This window comes from Cervus elaphus, chromosome X, assembly GCF_910594005.1.
Source record: "Cervus elaphus chromosome X, mCerEla1.1, whole genome shotgun sequence".
Lineage (NCBI taxonomy): Eukaryota > Metazoa > Chordata > Mammalia > Artiodactyla > Cervidae > Cervus > Cervus elaphus.
Window position 1 is genome coordinate 154,366,474 of NC_057848.1, and position 18,415 is coordinate 154,384,888.

The following is an 18,415-nucleotide window of genomic DNA, read 5'->3' on the forward strand; positions in this document are numbered from 1 at the left end:
TTTCCCAACCCAGGTATCAAACCAGCATCTCCTCTGTCTCCTGCATTGTCAGGCGGGTTCTTTACCACTAGCGCCACCTGGGGAACCCACAGTAATATATAGTATCTCACCCTAAATGTTTCATCTATAAATTATTCCAAGAAGGATTTCTATGAATAAATACAAATAATTTTTTTAAGCCATATTCAATAGGGACATATTGTAGGATCCTCTCAGATATACTTCAGTGAAAGATTTCCCAAGTTACAACTAAATTTTAAAACAGGTAATTGTGAGTTGTAAAACACTTCTAAGAAAGGCCAGTTAACCTGATCAGAGGATGACCTTGATCAAACTACTTGGCAACATGTACATTATTTTCATGTGTAAAATTAAAAGTATTATTAACTTACAGAAAATCATGAAAGTCGAAGAATGTTAGATAGCCTCTGAGGCCCAAACAAATTCTAACTTTGATTTAGCCTTTCCTTTTACAGTTAAGTAAAGTGAGGGAGACTTTTTGATTTGCTTTAAAGAGCTCAGAGCTTAGAGCGGACAGAAATCAGAATGGGACTATAAGTTACCAGGCCACCTATGAGAGAATACCTTAATACCCACTCCTTTGCACCACTAATCTGTTCCTGTTCAAGCAGGGTAGGAGAAACAAACAAAGCAAAATGAAGAAAGTAACAGGGAAAATGAAAAAGGGAAGCAAATGTAACAACAGATTTAGGTCTATTATCAAGTCAACAATTATTGCATACCTAAGTTTATATGAAATTTAGGTTTATTTTTTCCTATGGTAATTTAAGGAAAGAACTAAAAAAGGAGGGAGTAGAGGAGAGGATTTGGATTCATAAACATTAATACCAACTTATGTATGTTACCACTAAAGATTTAATAATGATAAAAATCTGACTGTTCTTTGCAGAAAATTTACAGTTTTACTAAAAGAACAGTTTTAGAGCCATAGATTAAAAAAACCACACACACAGTATATTATATATTCACTGCTAAATTTGAACTGCAATAGTCTTGTCAACTTAAAAGGTTTGGTTTACACAAATAAAACAACATTCTATTCAAAGTCTATTGCATCTGAGCATGAATTATTTGTGAGACATTTAGGAGATTTTATCTAGCATGTCTGTATGCTATGAAGAAAATCCTCTTAGAAGAGATACTCTAATGACTAGATTAAAAATTACATCAACTAAACTTAAAATGAAACTTTTGAAGTACTTGAAAGTATTTTCAGAAGTTTTTCCTCTGTGTTAAAGCATTGTCCCTGAAGTACAACAGTGTCTGCTTTTTTCATTTCTGTATATTAATCATTTTAATGAGAAAATATTTGCATTTTCTCAGAGAAGCTCAAATTTAAGTAGTTTACTAATGAGGAACCTAATCAATCTGGTAACATAACTTGAACTCTATAGCCATTAGTGCCCACAAAAGATCCATTTAAACTATCTTCTTATATATAATCACCTCAAATATTTTATTAGAAATGATAAAAATGATTTTAAAAGAATGCAGATTCTCTCATAAATAAAAATCTGAAGGCAAAGTAAAAATACTTCGAAGCTTCAAACTTTTAGATAGTATTACATTAAAAAAAATACAGCTCAAGAATTAAGATAATCAAAAAATCTTCTGGACAAAATCTGGTAAGATACAGAGGTCTTCTAACTTGGAAGCCTACTAAAGAAATACCTTATATGAAGGAAATTCAGGTAAAAAATGTGGGCAACAGAGTAACCCAGTAGCGAGAATAGACAAAAGATGCATAGTAGAAGATGGAGAAGGAAATTCTTAAAACTTATTCTAGTTAACAAATAAAACTAGTTGAACTATTACTAGTTAAACCAGTAATTCAAACGCATTTAAGAAATTCTAGAGGACTATAAAAGTAGTTTAGCAGCTTATCTGTATGTAACACTGCCTATGTGATACTATTTTAATAAAAGAGGTGGGTTAGTTGATCCTGCAAGTCAATTTTTATCATCACAGAACTCAATTCTAAGTAGCTCAAAATCAATTATTGACAACACAGATACCACTTTGCCTTTTTCTTCATGAAAATGGATGGTTTGTTCTAACTCACTAAGTCACCAGTAAATCACATTCCCCAGCCTACCATGTAAAGAAGCAACAAGTAAATGAACCACCTCTTTGTTTTGGCCAAAGGTATGCAGGTGAGAATTACTGTCCTGACTTTTTAAAACTGCAGGTTTACTCACTGCAGGCTTGCTTTTACTGGATACTCATGGGACAACTAGGCATTACTATTGGTATAGAAAGGACTGAATCAATTAAACAAAAGCTTGGACGTGAAATGTACTTTGCTATTTTCTTTATCCTATGTTACCTATGTGGCCAACAACATTCATGCCAGGAATCAGGTGTGACTCCACAAGGATGCAACATAGCCAGTCTAGTCTTAAGGAATTGGTGCTAAGTTTCTACTGTATTCTGAACTATATGCATGGAGAAGCATATGAAAGAAAGAAACAACATTTTAGAAAGTCAAATTGGCTATACCCTCATTAGTGGCAAATTCTCACTACACACTTAACTGAAAATATTAGTACAATGCATTTTACAATGTCAATGCTATTTTCTTCAGAGCTCTTAATCTGAATGCATCATGTAACATGTGCTTAGGTTTTATAATACTTTATAAATACAAGTGAGTCCTAAAAGGATTGCTTTAACAAATATTTTCAAAAATAAATTATTTTGAGATGAACGAACCAAGCAATTATGCTGCAAAGAAACAAATCCTAGCAAGTGACATCAAATTTTTCATGTAAAATACCTATTACATGAAAAGTACATGAAGAATGAAATGAAAACTGTTCTTTTCCTGTCATAGATGATTCACTTGTACTTCTCAATAAAAGTTGTATTGTCAGAACATAAACTGAGGACTATACATTAAACTATATGTATGCTTTCTTATTTTAGTTAACACAAGGTGCTCTCTATTGAAGCACACCAAATGATAGCATAACAGCTCGAAAGAGTGAATATATCTCCGAATCATGAAAGCTTCTTTCTTTCTAAGTTAACATTGTACAAACAGTATATAGATGGAGCTTAATAAATCTATGTTGCAGAAATGAGCAAGTTACTGAATATACTTTTGATTTCATTAGCTTCCATGACATTATTTCCCATCAGGACTAATTTTAAAACAAGGCAGAAAAATATTCCATTTCTTAAATGAAACAATAAAATTTGGTAACTTCTCTGTGTCTTCCTTATATTTCAGAGTCAGGGACTGTATTGGCAAGAGAAAAAAAATATACAGTTCTCTGGAGAAAGGCAGAGAACTTCATTCAGTAAGATAGCATTCATTTAATATCCTCTATGTGTTAAGCACTAGGCAGAGTGCACACTGGGGACCGAAAAACCAAAGCAAAGATTTATAATGTGATCCAAAGTGCAAGGCGCCGTTCTTCCCATCACTTCCCACTCTTCAGCAGCTAAATCAAAACTCTTCCTTTTCTCTGAACACCCCAAACTCTTTCACAATTCTGTCTTTACACATAATTTTCTGCCTAGATAACTTTGCTCCAACTTTTTTATCTGGCAAACACCTACTTATCCTACAAGTCCCAATACATTTCCTGGATCCCTCAGTAGTGTTTATCATCTCCTTCTGCTTTCCCCTGGAATTTTTTGTTTTTAATCTATATTATCTTTTAATTACTCTTGTACTTTTTATTGGACTATAGGCATTTTAAGAGCACAGACTATGCCTTTTTCATCTTTGTATTCCCTGTGGTAGCACTGTATCAGCATGAATATATAATTGTTAAAAGAAGACATAAATACAATAGATGTAGGAAAAAGTAGAAGAGTCAGTAGAGACATTACAGATTTGAAGAGACAAAACATAGCTTCCCATTCCAAACAGCACAACTGCTGTTGCAATCAACTCAGCTTGCTGGGGAGGGCTCTCACCTTCTGATTTTATAATGGCATGGAGAAATAAATCAGGATTCATTGCTCAAATATTTGCTTTATATTTACTGGAAAACATCTACTGCATAAAGTGTAAGCTATGTCCACTTTAAAGCTGCTGATGTATAGCCATTAGCAAGCAGTGAAAATGAAGTTTAACATTTGACCTCTTTGAGGAAGAAACACAGAAAGAATGAATTTAATGTTTTTATTTTTTTTCCCAAGAAAATGATGCAACACTAGAGTGATTAAACCCAGAACTGCATGGCAGTGGTTTATATCTCTGATACCACCATTTTAAGTTAAGTCGAGGTCAGCACAGTTTATCATGGGCCAAACTCCAAAGTCTATAGGTTTAGAAGATCTGAAGGTAGTACCATAATTACCAATCTCATTCTCTTATTCAAAGTGGCAGAGTGGAGCTCAGCATGTGAGTGGTTCATTTATGAGAAGACCTGCTTATGACGCATTCACTCTAGATTTCAAGCTCTAACATGCTCAACTTTACTGTTATAGATAGGGGACTGCTAGGTCAGACTCCCGTCTCTGAGTCACTTAGATGATACCTTTATGACCATTCTGACTCAGATATGGAAACCAATATGCAAAAACACTGTGGACTTACCTTACCCTGAGTACTAGCTTTTATTTTAGGCATGATTTCTGTGGTCTGATTTAGGTAAGGGAGAGTGCAAGTGTGTGTTCTGGTCTGAATTAATTTTCTTATCTCAGGAATAAGGAAACAAGAGGATCTCTAAATTATCACATGAAAAATACATCAAGTCTCTTTCATCACCACTTTCAAAAAAATGCTTATTCAGCATTTACTATTGCCAGGCATTTGTGCTACATATTAGGTGTTCAATAAGCAATGTCACTTTTCCCATATAGCTTATAGTCTAGCAGAAGAAACAGATACTAAACTAAAAAAAAACCAAACATACATATAAATATGTAATTACAAAATGAGATGAGGATTAAGAAAGAGACGAACAGTGAGGGGATGATTTTAGACATGGTCAGGGTGAGGGAGTAAGTGATCAGGGAATGTCTCTGACGAAAGGACAATTAATGTCAAGACTGAAATGTGTAAGTGGGAGGTACTATTCAACCAATCTGGTTTTAGATTCTTTAAAAAATATTTTCAGTCAATTCTTTTTTCTTTGCTTATTCTATTGGCTTTTTGTGAAATTTGATGATATCATTAATGTTATTTAATGCAAATAAGAGTTCCCATTGCTCTTTTTTTTTTCCATTTATTTTTATTAGGTGGAGGCTAATTACTTTACAATCTTGTAGTGGTTTTTGCCATACATTGACATGAATCAGCCATGGATTTACATGTGTTCCCCATCCTGAACCCCCCTCCCACCTCCCTCGCCATCCCATCCCTCTGGGTCATCCCAGTGCACCAGCCCCGAGAGACCCATTGCTTTTGTGACCACTCTTTCATAGTTGTCTTCATACTTCTCTGACCACTCCTCTGCAGCCTTCCCGCCCCTCCCCTCCTTCCTTCCCAGCTGGAGTGTCAAGGTTTTGAAGTCTATAAACCCTCCCTGAATGATCTCTCTCTCTCTCTCTATGGGTTCAATCCCTACATCCTTGAGACTCCCAAATCTGTCTTCAGTCACTTCTCAGCTCCAAATTCATAAATTGTCTGATGGAGTTTCTCTTTCTGGATAAGCCAGAGATGCCTCAAATTCAACAAATATAAAACTCAATTTATATTCCCACCTAAATCTATTTTTGCTGCTATTGCCTATCTTCATTATTGTAAAATCTTCTACTCTATCTCTGCAGCTAAAAGGATGGAATCTTTCTCAGCTTCTTTTATGTCACTCACTCCTCCTATTTACCAGTATACTCTATTCCTGTTGCACATCCGTGGTTCAAGCCATACTCAAGCCTAAGTGGATTATTTTAAACATTTCCTAATTGTTTCCCCATCTTCAGTCCAGTCCAGTCCACCCTCTTCACTACCATCAGTTAGCTTTTTAAAGCAAGTATTTGATCATTCTTGCATGGTTCTCTAGTGCCCAGACTAAGAACTACAAATCTCTTACCAGGATATTAAGGTACTCTACAGTCTGATTTATCTTTTAAAGTCTAATTTTATGCCACTGCTTTCTGCTTATTTTTGGTGGGAAAATAGCTTACCATTTTTCATACATACCAGGCATGCTCTTTATTCTGTGTGCCTCTGTATGTGTTGTTTTATCTACCTGGAAATTATTTCCCTCTGTTTCTCTACCTCTTAAACACAAGCTCATATTCCAGTAAGCTGTTAAAGATGACATCTTTTGCAATATGAACCCATTTATCTTAGTCAAAATTTCTGTGTCCCCTAATACTTAGCTCGTGCGTTGATTTTAGTAATTTTATTATATTATGCTTATTTGTATGTCACTCTCCCTACTAGACTTTTCAAGATGGCCGGAACTAGATCTTACATTTGACACATACAGTGCTGAGTATATGGATGCTTGAATCAAGTTTAATTATCTACACATTTATTATTAATTATCATCTTAATAATAGCAACAACTTATTGAATGTCTACTGGGTGCCAGGCAGTGAATTAGGAACTATTCAAACACTATCTCATTTTCACACCACCACCAAGAGGTAGTTGATATTGTGCTAAGTTGCTTCAGTCATGTCCGACTCTATGTGATCTCATGGACAGTATGTAGCCCGCCAGGCTCCTCTGTCCATGGGACTCTCCAGGCAAGAATACTGGAGTGGTTTGCCATGCCCTCCTCCAGGGGATCTACCAGACTCAGGGATCAAACCTGAGTCTCTTACATCTCCTGCATTGGCAGGGAGGTTCTTTATCACTAACACCACCTAGGAAGCCCATAAAGTATTAGTTGCTCAGTCGTGTCTAACTCTTTGCAGCCCCATGGACTGTAGCACACCAGGCTCCTTTGTCCATGGAATTCTCCAGGCAAGAACACTGGAATGGGTAGCTATTCCCTTCTCTAGGGGATCTTCCCAACTCAGGGTTACAATCCAGGTCACCCACATTGCAGGGATATTCTTTATTGGCTGAGCCACCAAGGAAGCTTTTTTTATTTTTTAGTAAAATATCTCTTGTTTAAATAAAATATCTCTATTTTAAATAAAAGAACTAAGGCAATGGTGAAATGATTTGCCCACAAATGTCATTAACTGACTGAGTCAAATTTCAGTCCCATATTATTATATTACAAGACTCATGTTCTTTCTCACTGTAGTTCTAGCCCCAATCATGCTAGTGTCATCTTAGCTAACACAGCGGGAAAAAAATCTATATTCCTCTCAGAATATCTAAGGTACTATCAAAATCTTACAGGATTATTTTGATATTGATTTTTCTTGCCTTGACTAGGCACTGCACTTATAGTGTACATAAGCAGACATATATACAATATTCAATATTCATGGATGTATATGCAAAGAACACTAAAATAATTGATTTTTTTAAGGATGATTTTTTTCTAAAATAGGATTACTTAACATTTGGGATACTAAATCAAACTTTTAGAAGGAAATGAACTTTATAAATGATTGTATGCAATTGTACATCCCAAGTGCTGCTGTGAAAACTCCCTTGGTGAGCTCTTAGTTTTTCAAGTAGCTAGATAAAATGCCACAAATTGAGTTAATAAGCCTCCTTAATTTGTAATTTGGCATGGCATAACACATCATATACAATGAAGGAGGAAAATGCCACATCCAGTTGGCTGATAATTTGGAGATTTTTTTTTTCTTCTTGCATTGAAATTATTTTTGTAAAGAGAAGGAGAAGAAGAAACAAAAAAAAAATTAGGAAAAAATTTTAAAAGGAAAGAAAACAGGGAGAAAAAGAAAAGTTTCCCTTCCCACCAGTTCTATGATGCCCTTACCAGTGCACACAGAAGGTCAACCGCTTCCAAAATCAGCTCCTGATGGCCGATGCGGCTGACTCCCAGATCCTCTAGTTCCTGATGTGTGATGCGCAGCAGCTGGTCCCCACTGATCTTCTCCCTCTCAAAATTCTTGATATACTGTTGCAAACAGTCATCAAGACCTGCAGAAGAAACATATTGAAGACCAGAATGAAAAACAAAAAACAAACAAAACAGTGGAACCAAACAAAATTTTAAAAGTAATAAAGCAAGCATTAACTCCTACCAAGTCACAAACTGAGTACATTTCAGCTCTGGACTAGTTCAGTCATCCACAGTTTCTCAACCTATATATGGGTTTCACTGCGGTGGGGTGGGGGTGGTGAAATAATCACTTCCTCCTATCCTTAGCTGTTAGGTTCCTATTTGAATTTTCCTCAGCAATTACTGGAAATCTTTACCTCTCTTCCCAGCATTCTCTTTGTGGCCTGTTTCACAAAATGTGTTAATGGGCATATTCCCCTACTTCCAAATTTATCTCCACCCTCTCCCTCCTTTCTTCTTTAACTCCATTGCAGAGGGAGAGGTATCCTTGTTTCAAAACAAGGCTATTCAATCTTCCTCTGCCACCTTAACACTACTTCAACAATTAAAAAATTAAATTTTGAAGTAAACCATTTCTTTTTTATTGACTTCTATGTTCAAACCTCTGTCACCTTAAAAAACAAAATAAAACAAAATTCTTTCCTTGATTTCCTTGATGCTGTGTTTCCCACTAGTCTGTTATTCCCTTCAAAGCCAAACCCCTTACACCTTTATTTCCTCACCTACAATGCACTCTTCAATCTACCATCATTTGCAATTTACAGATCCAAAAGCAGAAATCCACAATGAATATGATTTTCAAGATTACTCAGGGCACTTAATAAGTGATTGGCCAGGCTACAGATTGAGTGGCTTCAATAACCTATGAAACGACTTGATATAATGTTGAACTGGACTAACAAGATTTTTAAGTAAGAAATACCAAGAAAGTGAGGCAATTCTCAATATCTAAAAGGTCTTGATTATGTGTCAAGGAGGGAAATGAAAGGTCATAATGGGCTACAACTCAGCTGAAATTATGATAGAGCAGATATTATAAGTAAGAAGAGAGAGCAGAGACAAGATTAAAAAAACTGTGCAAAGGGAAGCAAAGTTCCATGACAGAAACTCTGTAGCCATTGAAAGATGGATACTCCTAAAAGCTGCCTGGTTCCTGGTACAGTAGTCTAGTATTACCAGGTCACACATGTCTTCACTAAATTTCAAACTTTCTTAAAGTAACTTGAGTTACCCTGCAGTCTCTCCATACTATCTACTCTTTCTTTCACCCTCTACTGGTATGTGTACATTGCTCTTTCTTGGTTCTCTTTGCCCATTTGTTGTCAGTTCCCTTTCAGGATGCTTTTTCCAACTGTCCTAAAATATTGTTGCTCTGCACTCCAGAGACCCCTTCCTACTTGCCTTACCTCTCACTCATTACATTCTAACTGAAGAATCTCATCCACATCCACATCCATGTCTTCAACTTCCATCTGAGATCTTAAACATCCATTTCAGATTTCCCTCATGAATGCCAAACCTACATATCTATATATTGTAACACGTCCACAACACAACTCATTTTCCCCTCCAGAGGAGTGTCCTGTAATCACCTTCTCAGTGAATGGCACCACCACCTATCCCAGGATAAAAACTAAATACTGTATTCTAATCACTGGAAAACTGACCAAACTACATCAATATATAGGGTACTTTACAGATACCTAGAATATCTAATAAATCTAGACACATGAGATTTTGCTCTAGAATCCATGTGGTTAAATTTTGTTTTGACAATTCTCATATAGTTGTGAGATGATATAGTCATGTTAAATTCTTGATTTAATTCAGAGATATGCTGGCCATCACTCTTAATTTGTAAGTAAAAGCGTATTTACTCTTTGCTTTTTCCTCTATTCAATTTTAATTTTATTCAACCAAAAAAATAAAAATTTTCTTCAAAACCCTTTATGCCACTAGATAATTCTAAATTGCAACAAAAGTTAGGCAATATCTGATTTAACAAATGGGAAATAATGTGAACAAGAATAACAAACAGTGGAGCATCCAGGCCAAGGAATACTACTTAGCAAGGAATACTACTTTTTAATTAAAAGGAATAATGACATACACAATTACTTGAATGAAGCTCAGAGTATTATGCTGAGTGAAAATGACCAATATGAAAGCACTTACTCCAAGATTCCATTTATAATACATAGTGAAAATGATGAAACTATTGCAGTAGAAAACATATCAGTAGTTGTCAGATATTGGGTATATGAAGAGGCTATCACTATAAAGCAGCAAGAGGGAGATTCTGGAGGTGATGAAACTGTTTTGTGCCCCAACTGTGATATGGTAATGCAAATCTATACACATATTAAAACTTATACAACTGTAATGCCACCAACATCAATTTTATTCTGCAAATTAAAAAAAAATTAAAATTAAAAATACTATAAATGAACTGCAGGCTATACAATATTTGGAATATATTAATTTTGGAATATAATTTAATTTATTACTTGGAAAGTACTAAAACTTTAACTGAAAAACATTTCCTTCTCATATCATTTTATCATAGTGACTAATATAAAAGACCAGGGAATAATGTTTCCAGCATTCCTTTCAGCAACTATTTATTAATTACCTAATACTAACTTTGGGGCAGTGTACATTCATGCATTTAACTACCTTTGAAAAGTCTCCTTCACCCTGCTAATTGGCAGAGCTGAGAGACTATAAACAGAATTCTAAGAAGCTGATATAATATAGGATATATAGAGTGATACAGTAGAAAACCACTCAGTGACTGTGGTCTCTAGAAGACTTCTTAGATGGCCAAGCTCCACTATAGGGACCACCACCATTTCTACTTTTCTCCCCAAACCCAAGTTTTTCCTCTAAAAATTTAATGTTGTCTTTAGTTCAGTTGCGTCTGACTCTTTTCAACCCCATGGACTGCAGCACATCAGGCTTCCTTATCCATCATCAACTCCGGGAGCTTGCTCAAACTCATGCCCATTGAGTCAATTATGCCATCCAACCATCTCATTCTCTGTTGTTCCCTTCTCCTTCTGCCTTCAAGCTTTCCCAACATCAGGGTCTTTTCTAATGAGTCAGTTCTTCACATCAGGTTGCCAAAGTACTGGAGCTTCAGCTTCAGCATCAGTCCTTGCAATAAATATTCAGGACTGATTTCCTTCAGGATGGACTGGTTGGATCTCCTTGCAGTCCAAGGGACTTTCAAGAGTCTTCTCCAACACCACAGTTCCAAAGCATCAATTCTTTGGCACTCAGTTTTCTTTATTGTCCAACTCTCACATCCATACATATCTACTGGAAAAACTAGTGCTTTGACTAGACAGACCTTTGTTGGTAAAATAATGTCTCTGTTTTTAATATGCTGTCTAGGTTGGTCACAGCTTTAGCTTTTCTACCAAGGAACAAGTGTCCTTTAATTTCATGGCTGCAGTCACCATCTGCAGTGATTTTGGAGCCCAAGAAGATAAAGTCTGTCACTGTTTCCATTGTCTCCAAGTCTGTATGCCATGATGTGATGGGACCTGATGCCATGATCTTAGTTAAGTTTTAAGCCAGCTTTTTCACTTTCCTCTTTCACTTTCCTCAATAGGATCTTTAATTCCTTTTCACTTTTCTGCCATAAGGGTGGTGTCATCTGCATATCCGAGGTTATTGATATTTCTCCCAGCAATCTTGATTTCAGCTTGTGCTTCATCCAGCCCAGCATTTCTCATGATGTACTCTGCATATAAGTTAAATAAGCAGGGTGACAAGATACAGCCTTGTTGTACCCCTTTCCCGATTTGGAACCAGTCTGTTGTTCCATGTCCAGCTCTAACTGTTGCTTCTTGACCTGCATACAGGTTTCTCAGGTGAGGTGGTCTAGTATTCCCATCTCTTTAAGAATTTCCCACAGTTTGTTGTGATCCACAGTCAAAGGCTGTAGTGTAGTCAATGAAGCAGAAGTAGATGATTTTCTGTAAATTCTCTTGTTTTTTCTATGATCCAACAGATGATGGCAATTTGATCTCTGGTTCCTCTGCCTTTTCTAAATCCAGCTTGAAATCTGGAAGTTCTCAGTTCATGTACTGTTGAAGCCTAACTTGGGAGAATTTTGAGCATTACTTTGCTAGAGCCAAATTGAGGAAGTACAGCAAAGGAGGGATAAACAAAAAGAGAGAAACGGGTGGTATTGAAAGGTTGTTGCCGAATGAAAAGACGCCGGGATTCTTGGCCTCTGGAGGGGAAGAATTCAATCTGGGGCCAGAGACGAGGGTTGATCGTTCAGAGATTTTGTGTAATAAAGTTTTATTAAAGCATAAAGGAGATAGAGAAAGCTTCTGACATAGGCATCAGAAGGGGGCAGAAAGAGTACCCCCCCTGCTAGTCTTCAGCTGGATGTTATATAGTCACTAGCAGTCTGTTAATGAAAGAGAGGAATGTGTTAAAACTCAGAATGGCACCAGGCCCCTCATCCATAAGATGCATTTTCGGATAATCTTGGCACCAGATGATTCATCCCGGGCCATAAAACAATTGACTTGAATCTTGTAGAAGGGCAGATTACCATACAAATAGTTTTGTTTACATAGATTAGGGGAACAATGTCTGAGTATAACATACTGGTTTGTAAAGTAGGTTCTGAGCCATTAGGCAGAACCAACTTGAAGACAGAGTCTGGGGTAAATGCATAGCACATTAACATAGCTTAGGACAAACATTTCCATAAGAAAAATGCATTGGTTAACTCAAGGTTTGAGAATAGTTAACTTCAGGTGAAACCAGGTGTGGTTATGGCAACACAGTATTTTAAGAGAAACCTCCTTTGAAATTGGTATAGAGAAGGAAAAAAATATTGCTAGTTTGTTTCCTCCTTCCACTTAAGAGAGATAAAAATGTCTGACACTTGCAGCCTATTTCTTCCTTTTGGAGACCCCTGGCCTTCCTGCCTGTTACCCTCTCAGTATCATGAAGATGAACCAAAAAAAAAAATTCAAGACTAGCAGTACAGCACTGTGGTAAAGGAAAACACCCAGTCAGTTGACCACAATTCAAAGCCCACTCTTAATCTGACAACAAGAAGACTATTGGTGACTTCAATTGGAATATCACAATAGTAAAGCCAGAAGTCAGACAGAGCATGGAGTTGAATGGTGAGAAATTAGAGGCCTTGCATATAGAATATTCTTTTAGGAGATTGTATGGTATTGATGAGGATGGAGAGTTGATAAGGAGGTATCACATGGGGACAAAGGGGTTATTGTTATATCAGCAAGACTATATGGTGAAAGGATCTAAAGATGAATAATGTCACCATTTATCCATTTGCAAGTTTACACAGTAACTGACTGACAAAGCAAGGATTAAAACCTAGTGCCAAAGGATTCTGAAGTCCAATCTATTTTGATTGGACTACATCAGATCATTTCAAGGTTAAAAAAACAGACCTCAACAATAATCTGTATGCTTGCAGAAAGAGATAAATGGAGATAGAAACATACAATTATTAAAATGAACAAAGGACAACACAGGACAGGGGCTATAAAATCATATTCTTCTATACATAAATGGAAAAATTATTTAAAACTACCAAGTCATGAATTCCATGTAAGTATACTCTGATAAATCGAACAGAATATGGGGCCTGTTTGGCATTTGATCTGATGCTGTGTTCAAATGAATAAAAGGACAAACACTGCAAAGTTTTTAGATATCACTGAAACCAATGCAATATATGCTGACTTGAGAACTCCTTGTCCTTATATTCTTCAATGCCATCTTTCAGTCACCCTCCTTCTACAAACCAGCAATTTCTCTACAACAAATAGTATATGATTTCTTTTTACACAGATTCCCAAGAAAACCAGATAAAATAGAAAACGGAAGGTCAATTTTCTTCTGGGTCTGTTCTAATTTACTTTGTCCTAATTTCTTCTAGAAAATGTTAAGCTGGCAATACTTCTCCATTATTTCCAAGTAGAAAAGATGATTCTGATTAACAGTAATACCTTCAATTTATTTATTTATTTTGTGCTGTGTGCCAAGCACTGTTTTAAGAACTTCACAAACATTTTCTCATTTAATCTGTATGACACTCTTATGGATTACATATAATTATCTTTATTTTACAGGTAAGAAATGGACATTTAGATATCATGCCCTTGATCCCATAGCTTAATAAACAGTAAAGTCAAGTCTAAAACCAAGTCCATCTGACACCAAATCTCTACCTTTAAAGCCTATGCTAAATGAGAAGAAATCAGAATTCTTCCCAAAGTGATCATCTGTAACATACTAGAAAGACATTATACCAAAAATATTTTTTCTATTTTCCATTTGAAACTTTAAAGACATTGTTTTAAAATCCCTTTACTTAAATTTTACCTTATATCAAAAGGGGTTTAAGTATGTCATTTACATGCACACAGGCACGCACAACTCAGCAGGAGAACCCAAATTAAAAAGTAGATGAGAAAAATATGGTTCAGAGAAAATATGATTAGTCATTAAATGGGATCCAGAAATAATAGTAATACACAAACTTCATAACAATGAAAAATATTAGACTTGCTAAAGTATGGGAGGAGCTAGAACACTGCTTGTAAATTGCCTAGAAGATAATAAAGAAGAAAACTGGATCAGGTACACAGTTAAAAATACTCATTAGAAAAGCAAACCAATTTCTAAGAGAAGTTCACCTATTCCTGATTTGTTGTTCAGTTCCTAGGTTGTGTGCGACTCTTTGTGACCCCATGGACTTCAGCATGCAAGGCTTCCTGTCTTTCATTATCTCCCAGAGTTTGCTCAGATTCATGTCCATTGAGTCAGGGACGCCATTCAACCATCTCATCCTCTGCTGCCCCTTTCACCTTTTGTCTTTGACCTTTCCCAGCAACAGGATCATTTCCAATGAGTTGGCTCTTTGCATCAGGTGGCCAAAGTATTGGAGTTTCAGCTATAGCATCAGTTCTTCCAATGAATATTCAGGGTTGATTTCATGTAGAATTGACTGGTTTGATTTCCTTGTAATTCAAGGGACTCTCAAGAGTCTTCTCCAGCACCACAGTTCAAAAGTGTCAAATACTAAAGACAAAAAAAGATTTTCCATGGGAAGAAATTCTTGTGTGATGTAATGAATACCGCCTTCAATAAACACCTTTAATAAACACAAATATAGGTTCTAATTGGAGTCTCTTACAGCAATGTTGAAATACATTTTTCCTAAAATTTTATTGTCTTGTATGCCAAATAGTAACTGATTATCACAAAGACAAAAAATACTCATATTTACTGGCTTTAAAGATGTTACAATTTCTCAACAGAGGTTCTAATTCTAAGGAGAAAATAGCTAGTAGAGTCTCACTTTTATAATAATAAAAATAAATGGGTGAGCTGGAGTTGAATCATCTTTGGAAAATTGATAGTTTGTCAACAGGTGTTTAAAATGTTGAGGATACATATTGTATATTCATTCAATGACAATTGAAAATAAAAGACTCCTACTGTCATACTGCTAATTTTGAAAAGCACACTTATAGGTTTTAACTTAAAAAAGTACAAGTCACAGGCAATAAAAGAAAAAAAAACAAATAAATTGGACTTCATCAAAATTAAGTAATTTTGTTCATTAAAGCACACTATAAACAAGAGCGAAAAGGCACTCCTGGAATGGGAAAAAATATTTGCACATGAGAATTCTGGCAAGGGACAGAATAGATAAAGAACTCCAGAATAAAGAACTCACCTGTAACTCAACAACAACGAAAAAAGTTGATTAATAAATGGCAAAAGCCTTAAACAGACATTTCTCCAAAGAATGATTGTATATAGATGTCCAATAAGCACATTAAAAGATGTTCATCACTAGTCACTAGGGAATACAAGCCAAAATTATAATGAAATACTACCACATATTCATTAGGATAGCAATGATCCAACAAAACAAAATAAACAAGATACAAAACAGCAAGTGCTGTCAAGGATGTGGATAAACATCATCAATAGGAATATAAAATGGTACAACTACTATGGAAAAGAGTACAACAGTTACTCAAAAAAATGGAAAAAAAGAACTACCATGTAATCCAGTAATTTCACTTCTGGAGCCAAAAGAAGTAAAAGCAAGGTCTCAAAAAGGTATCTGTCAATCACAAATTCCTGAAATAGCTCTCCCCCTATCTTTCCCCTGGTAACTAAAAATTTGTTCTCCAAGTCTGTGAGTCAGTTTCTATTTCACAAATAAGTTCATTTGTTTAATTTTTTGTATACACTGATGTATTTTAAATGGATAACCAATAAAGACTTAATGTATATCACAGGGAACTCTGCTCAATATTATTTAACAGCCTAACTGGGAAAATAATTTGAAAAAGAATAGTTATTTGTATAAATGAATCACTTTGCTGTATACCTGAAATTAACAAAACATTGTTAATCAACTATACTCCAATATAAAAAGTTAAAAAAATCTGTATACCCATGTTCATAGCTGCATTATTCACAACAAACAAAAGGTGGAAACACCACAAGTGTCCATCAACAGATGAACAAACAACAGAATATTTTTCAGTCTTAAAAAGGAAAGAAATGCTGACACATGCTATAAAATAGATGACTCCCAAGCACAAAGTGAAATAGACCATTCACAAAAGGACAAATACTATGTGACTGAAATTATATGAGGTACCTAGAATACCTAGAATTCATAGACATAAAGTAGAATGCTGGTTGCCACGGGCTGAGAGAGGGAGTTAGTGTTTAATAGGTACAGAGTTTCAGTTTTACAAGATGAATTGTTTTATGGATAGATATTAGTGATGGTAGCTTAACAATGCGAATGGACATAACATCACTGAAATGTGCATTTTAGTATGTCTAAAATAGCAAATTTGATGTCATGTGTATTTTATAATTTAAAAAATTTTAATGATTAAAAATGGTAAATTTTACATTATGTATATATTAAAAAGTACAAACTAACTAAAAAATTCAGTTCAGTTCAGTAGCTCAGTCATGTCTGATTCTTTGTGACCCCATGACTGCAGCATGCCAGGCCTCCCTGTCCATCACCAACTCCTGGAGTTTACTCAGACTCATGTCCATTGAGTCAGTGATGCCATCCAACCATCTCATTCTCTGTCGTCCCCTTCTCCTCCTGCCTTAAACCTCTCCCAGCATCAGGGTCTTCAAATGAGTCAGCTCTTCACATCAGGTGGCCAAAGTATTAACCTTAGCCTAAATTTACTACTTTCAAATTTTAAATAGACTTAAGCATTTGGGGAAATATATGTGTTTATGAAAGTCATGCCTGTAATTTACTATATTTGATTACAAATGCTATGTTCCTGTGTAACTAAGTTTCTCTAATAGAAACATAACTCTTCTTTTGTTGACTACAAAGAAACCATAAAAAGCAATGATTTACTAAATTCAGGGAATCTTACATGAAACTCATCAATATATCTCAACCAAGCTAATATATCATGAAAAAATAATTAGCCTAATCACAACAGGATTTAATACAGCTATCTTTTATTTTTTAATATTTTCATTTAATGTCTAAACAATATTGTTGAATGTGAAGACATGCCAAAAGTTTCAGCAATATGTGGATTCTGAATTTTATAAAAACTTGTACACTAGCCATACCAAGGGAGGAAAGCAACTTTGTATCCAAGCACCATCCACATAAATGTTGAAGGAATAGTAGCAGAAAGGATTAATCAGTCATCTTTGAGTGCTGGGAGAGATCTCCTTCTCTAGGGAAGAAGTGGGGGGTAGGCGGTGTTTGCCCAATGTTGATGTGAGGACAACCTGGGTCATGCCACTGTAAAGGGCAAAACTTGTTGATCCAACTTTACTTCTGGAGAGTCATCTAATCTTGCTTTATCTCAGCCCCAGGCTTCCCTTAATATTCTTGATTTTCTTCAGATTTTAATCAGATTCCTAAATCAATAACTAGTCCTTAGCACAGACCTGTATATGATTTTCCTCTGACCAACTAGCTTGCTGAGCTAGGAATATCTCATTTTCTGGCCCAGTATCAGTATCCCTCCCAAGTGCTTTTCCATTTCCTGATATCAACTTTCATTTATTCATTCAACAAGTATTTATCAAATGCCTAGTTATGATCTACGTATTATTCTAGGGAATATGAATAAAAGGTAAGCAGAAATAGACATGGTCCCTTCCTTCATGGAGCTAACAGTTTAATGGGAAAGACCATTACATAAAGAATCACACAAGCAACTCTGACATGTAAATCGAAGGAAAGGTATCTTTGAATGGTGCTTCAAAAGCCTGTAATAGGGGGATATGACCAAATTCGACAGTTCAAGGGTAGGTTTCCTGTGAGAAGTATGACAAGAGGAGTGTGAGCCAGTTACACAAAGGGGGAGGGAAGAGCATTAGATTCTGGAAACAGCAAAGATCCAAAGGTGGGACAGAGGATGGAGAGTATGAAGCACCAAAAGAAGGCCAGCATTACT

At 35.7% G+C, this 18,415-nt stretch overlaps 1 protein-coding gene across 9 annotated transcripts in view; it reads right to left on the reverse strand.

The window, feature by feature from the left end:
- The window catches only part of CNKSR2 (connector enhancer of kinase suppressor of Ras 2), a 271,251-nt gene that overhangs the window by 206,573 nt on the left and 46,263 nt on the right, over window positions 1-18,415 (reverse strand). For all 9 annotated transcript variants that reach the window (XM_043895762.1, XM_043895760.1, XM_043895759.1 and 6 more), the window contains exon 2: window positions 7,836-7,999. In XM_043895762.1, the coding sequence (XP_043751697.1) occupies window positions 7,836-7,999 (164 nt within the window). The remainder of the gene's footprint in view (window positions 1-7,835; window positions 8,000-18,415) is intronic.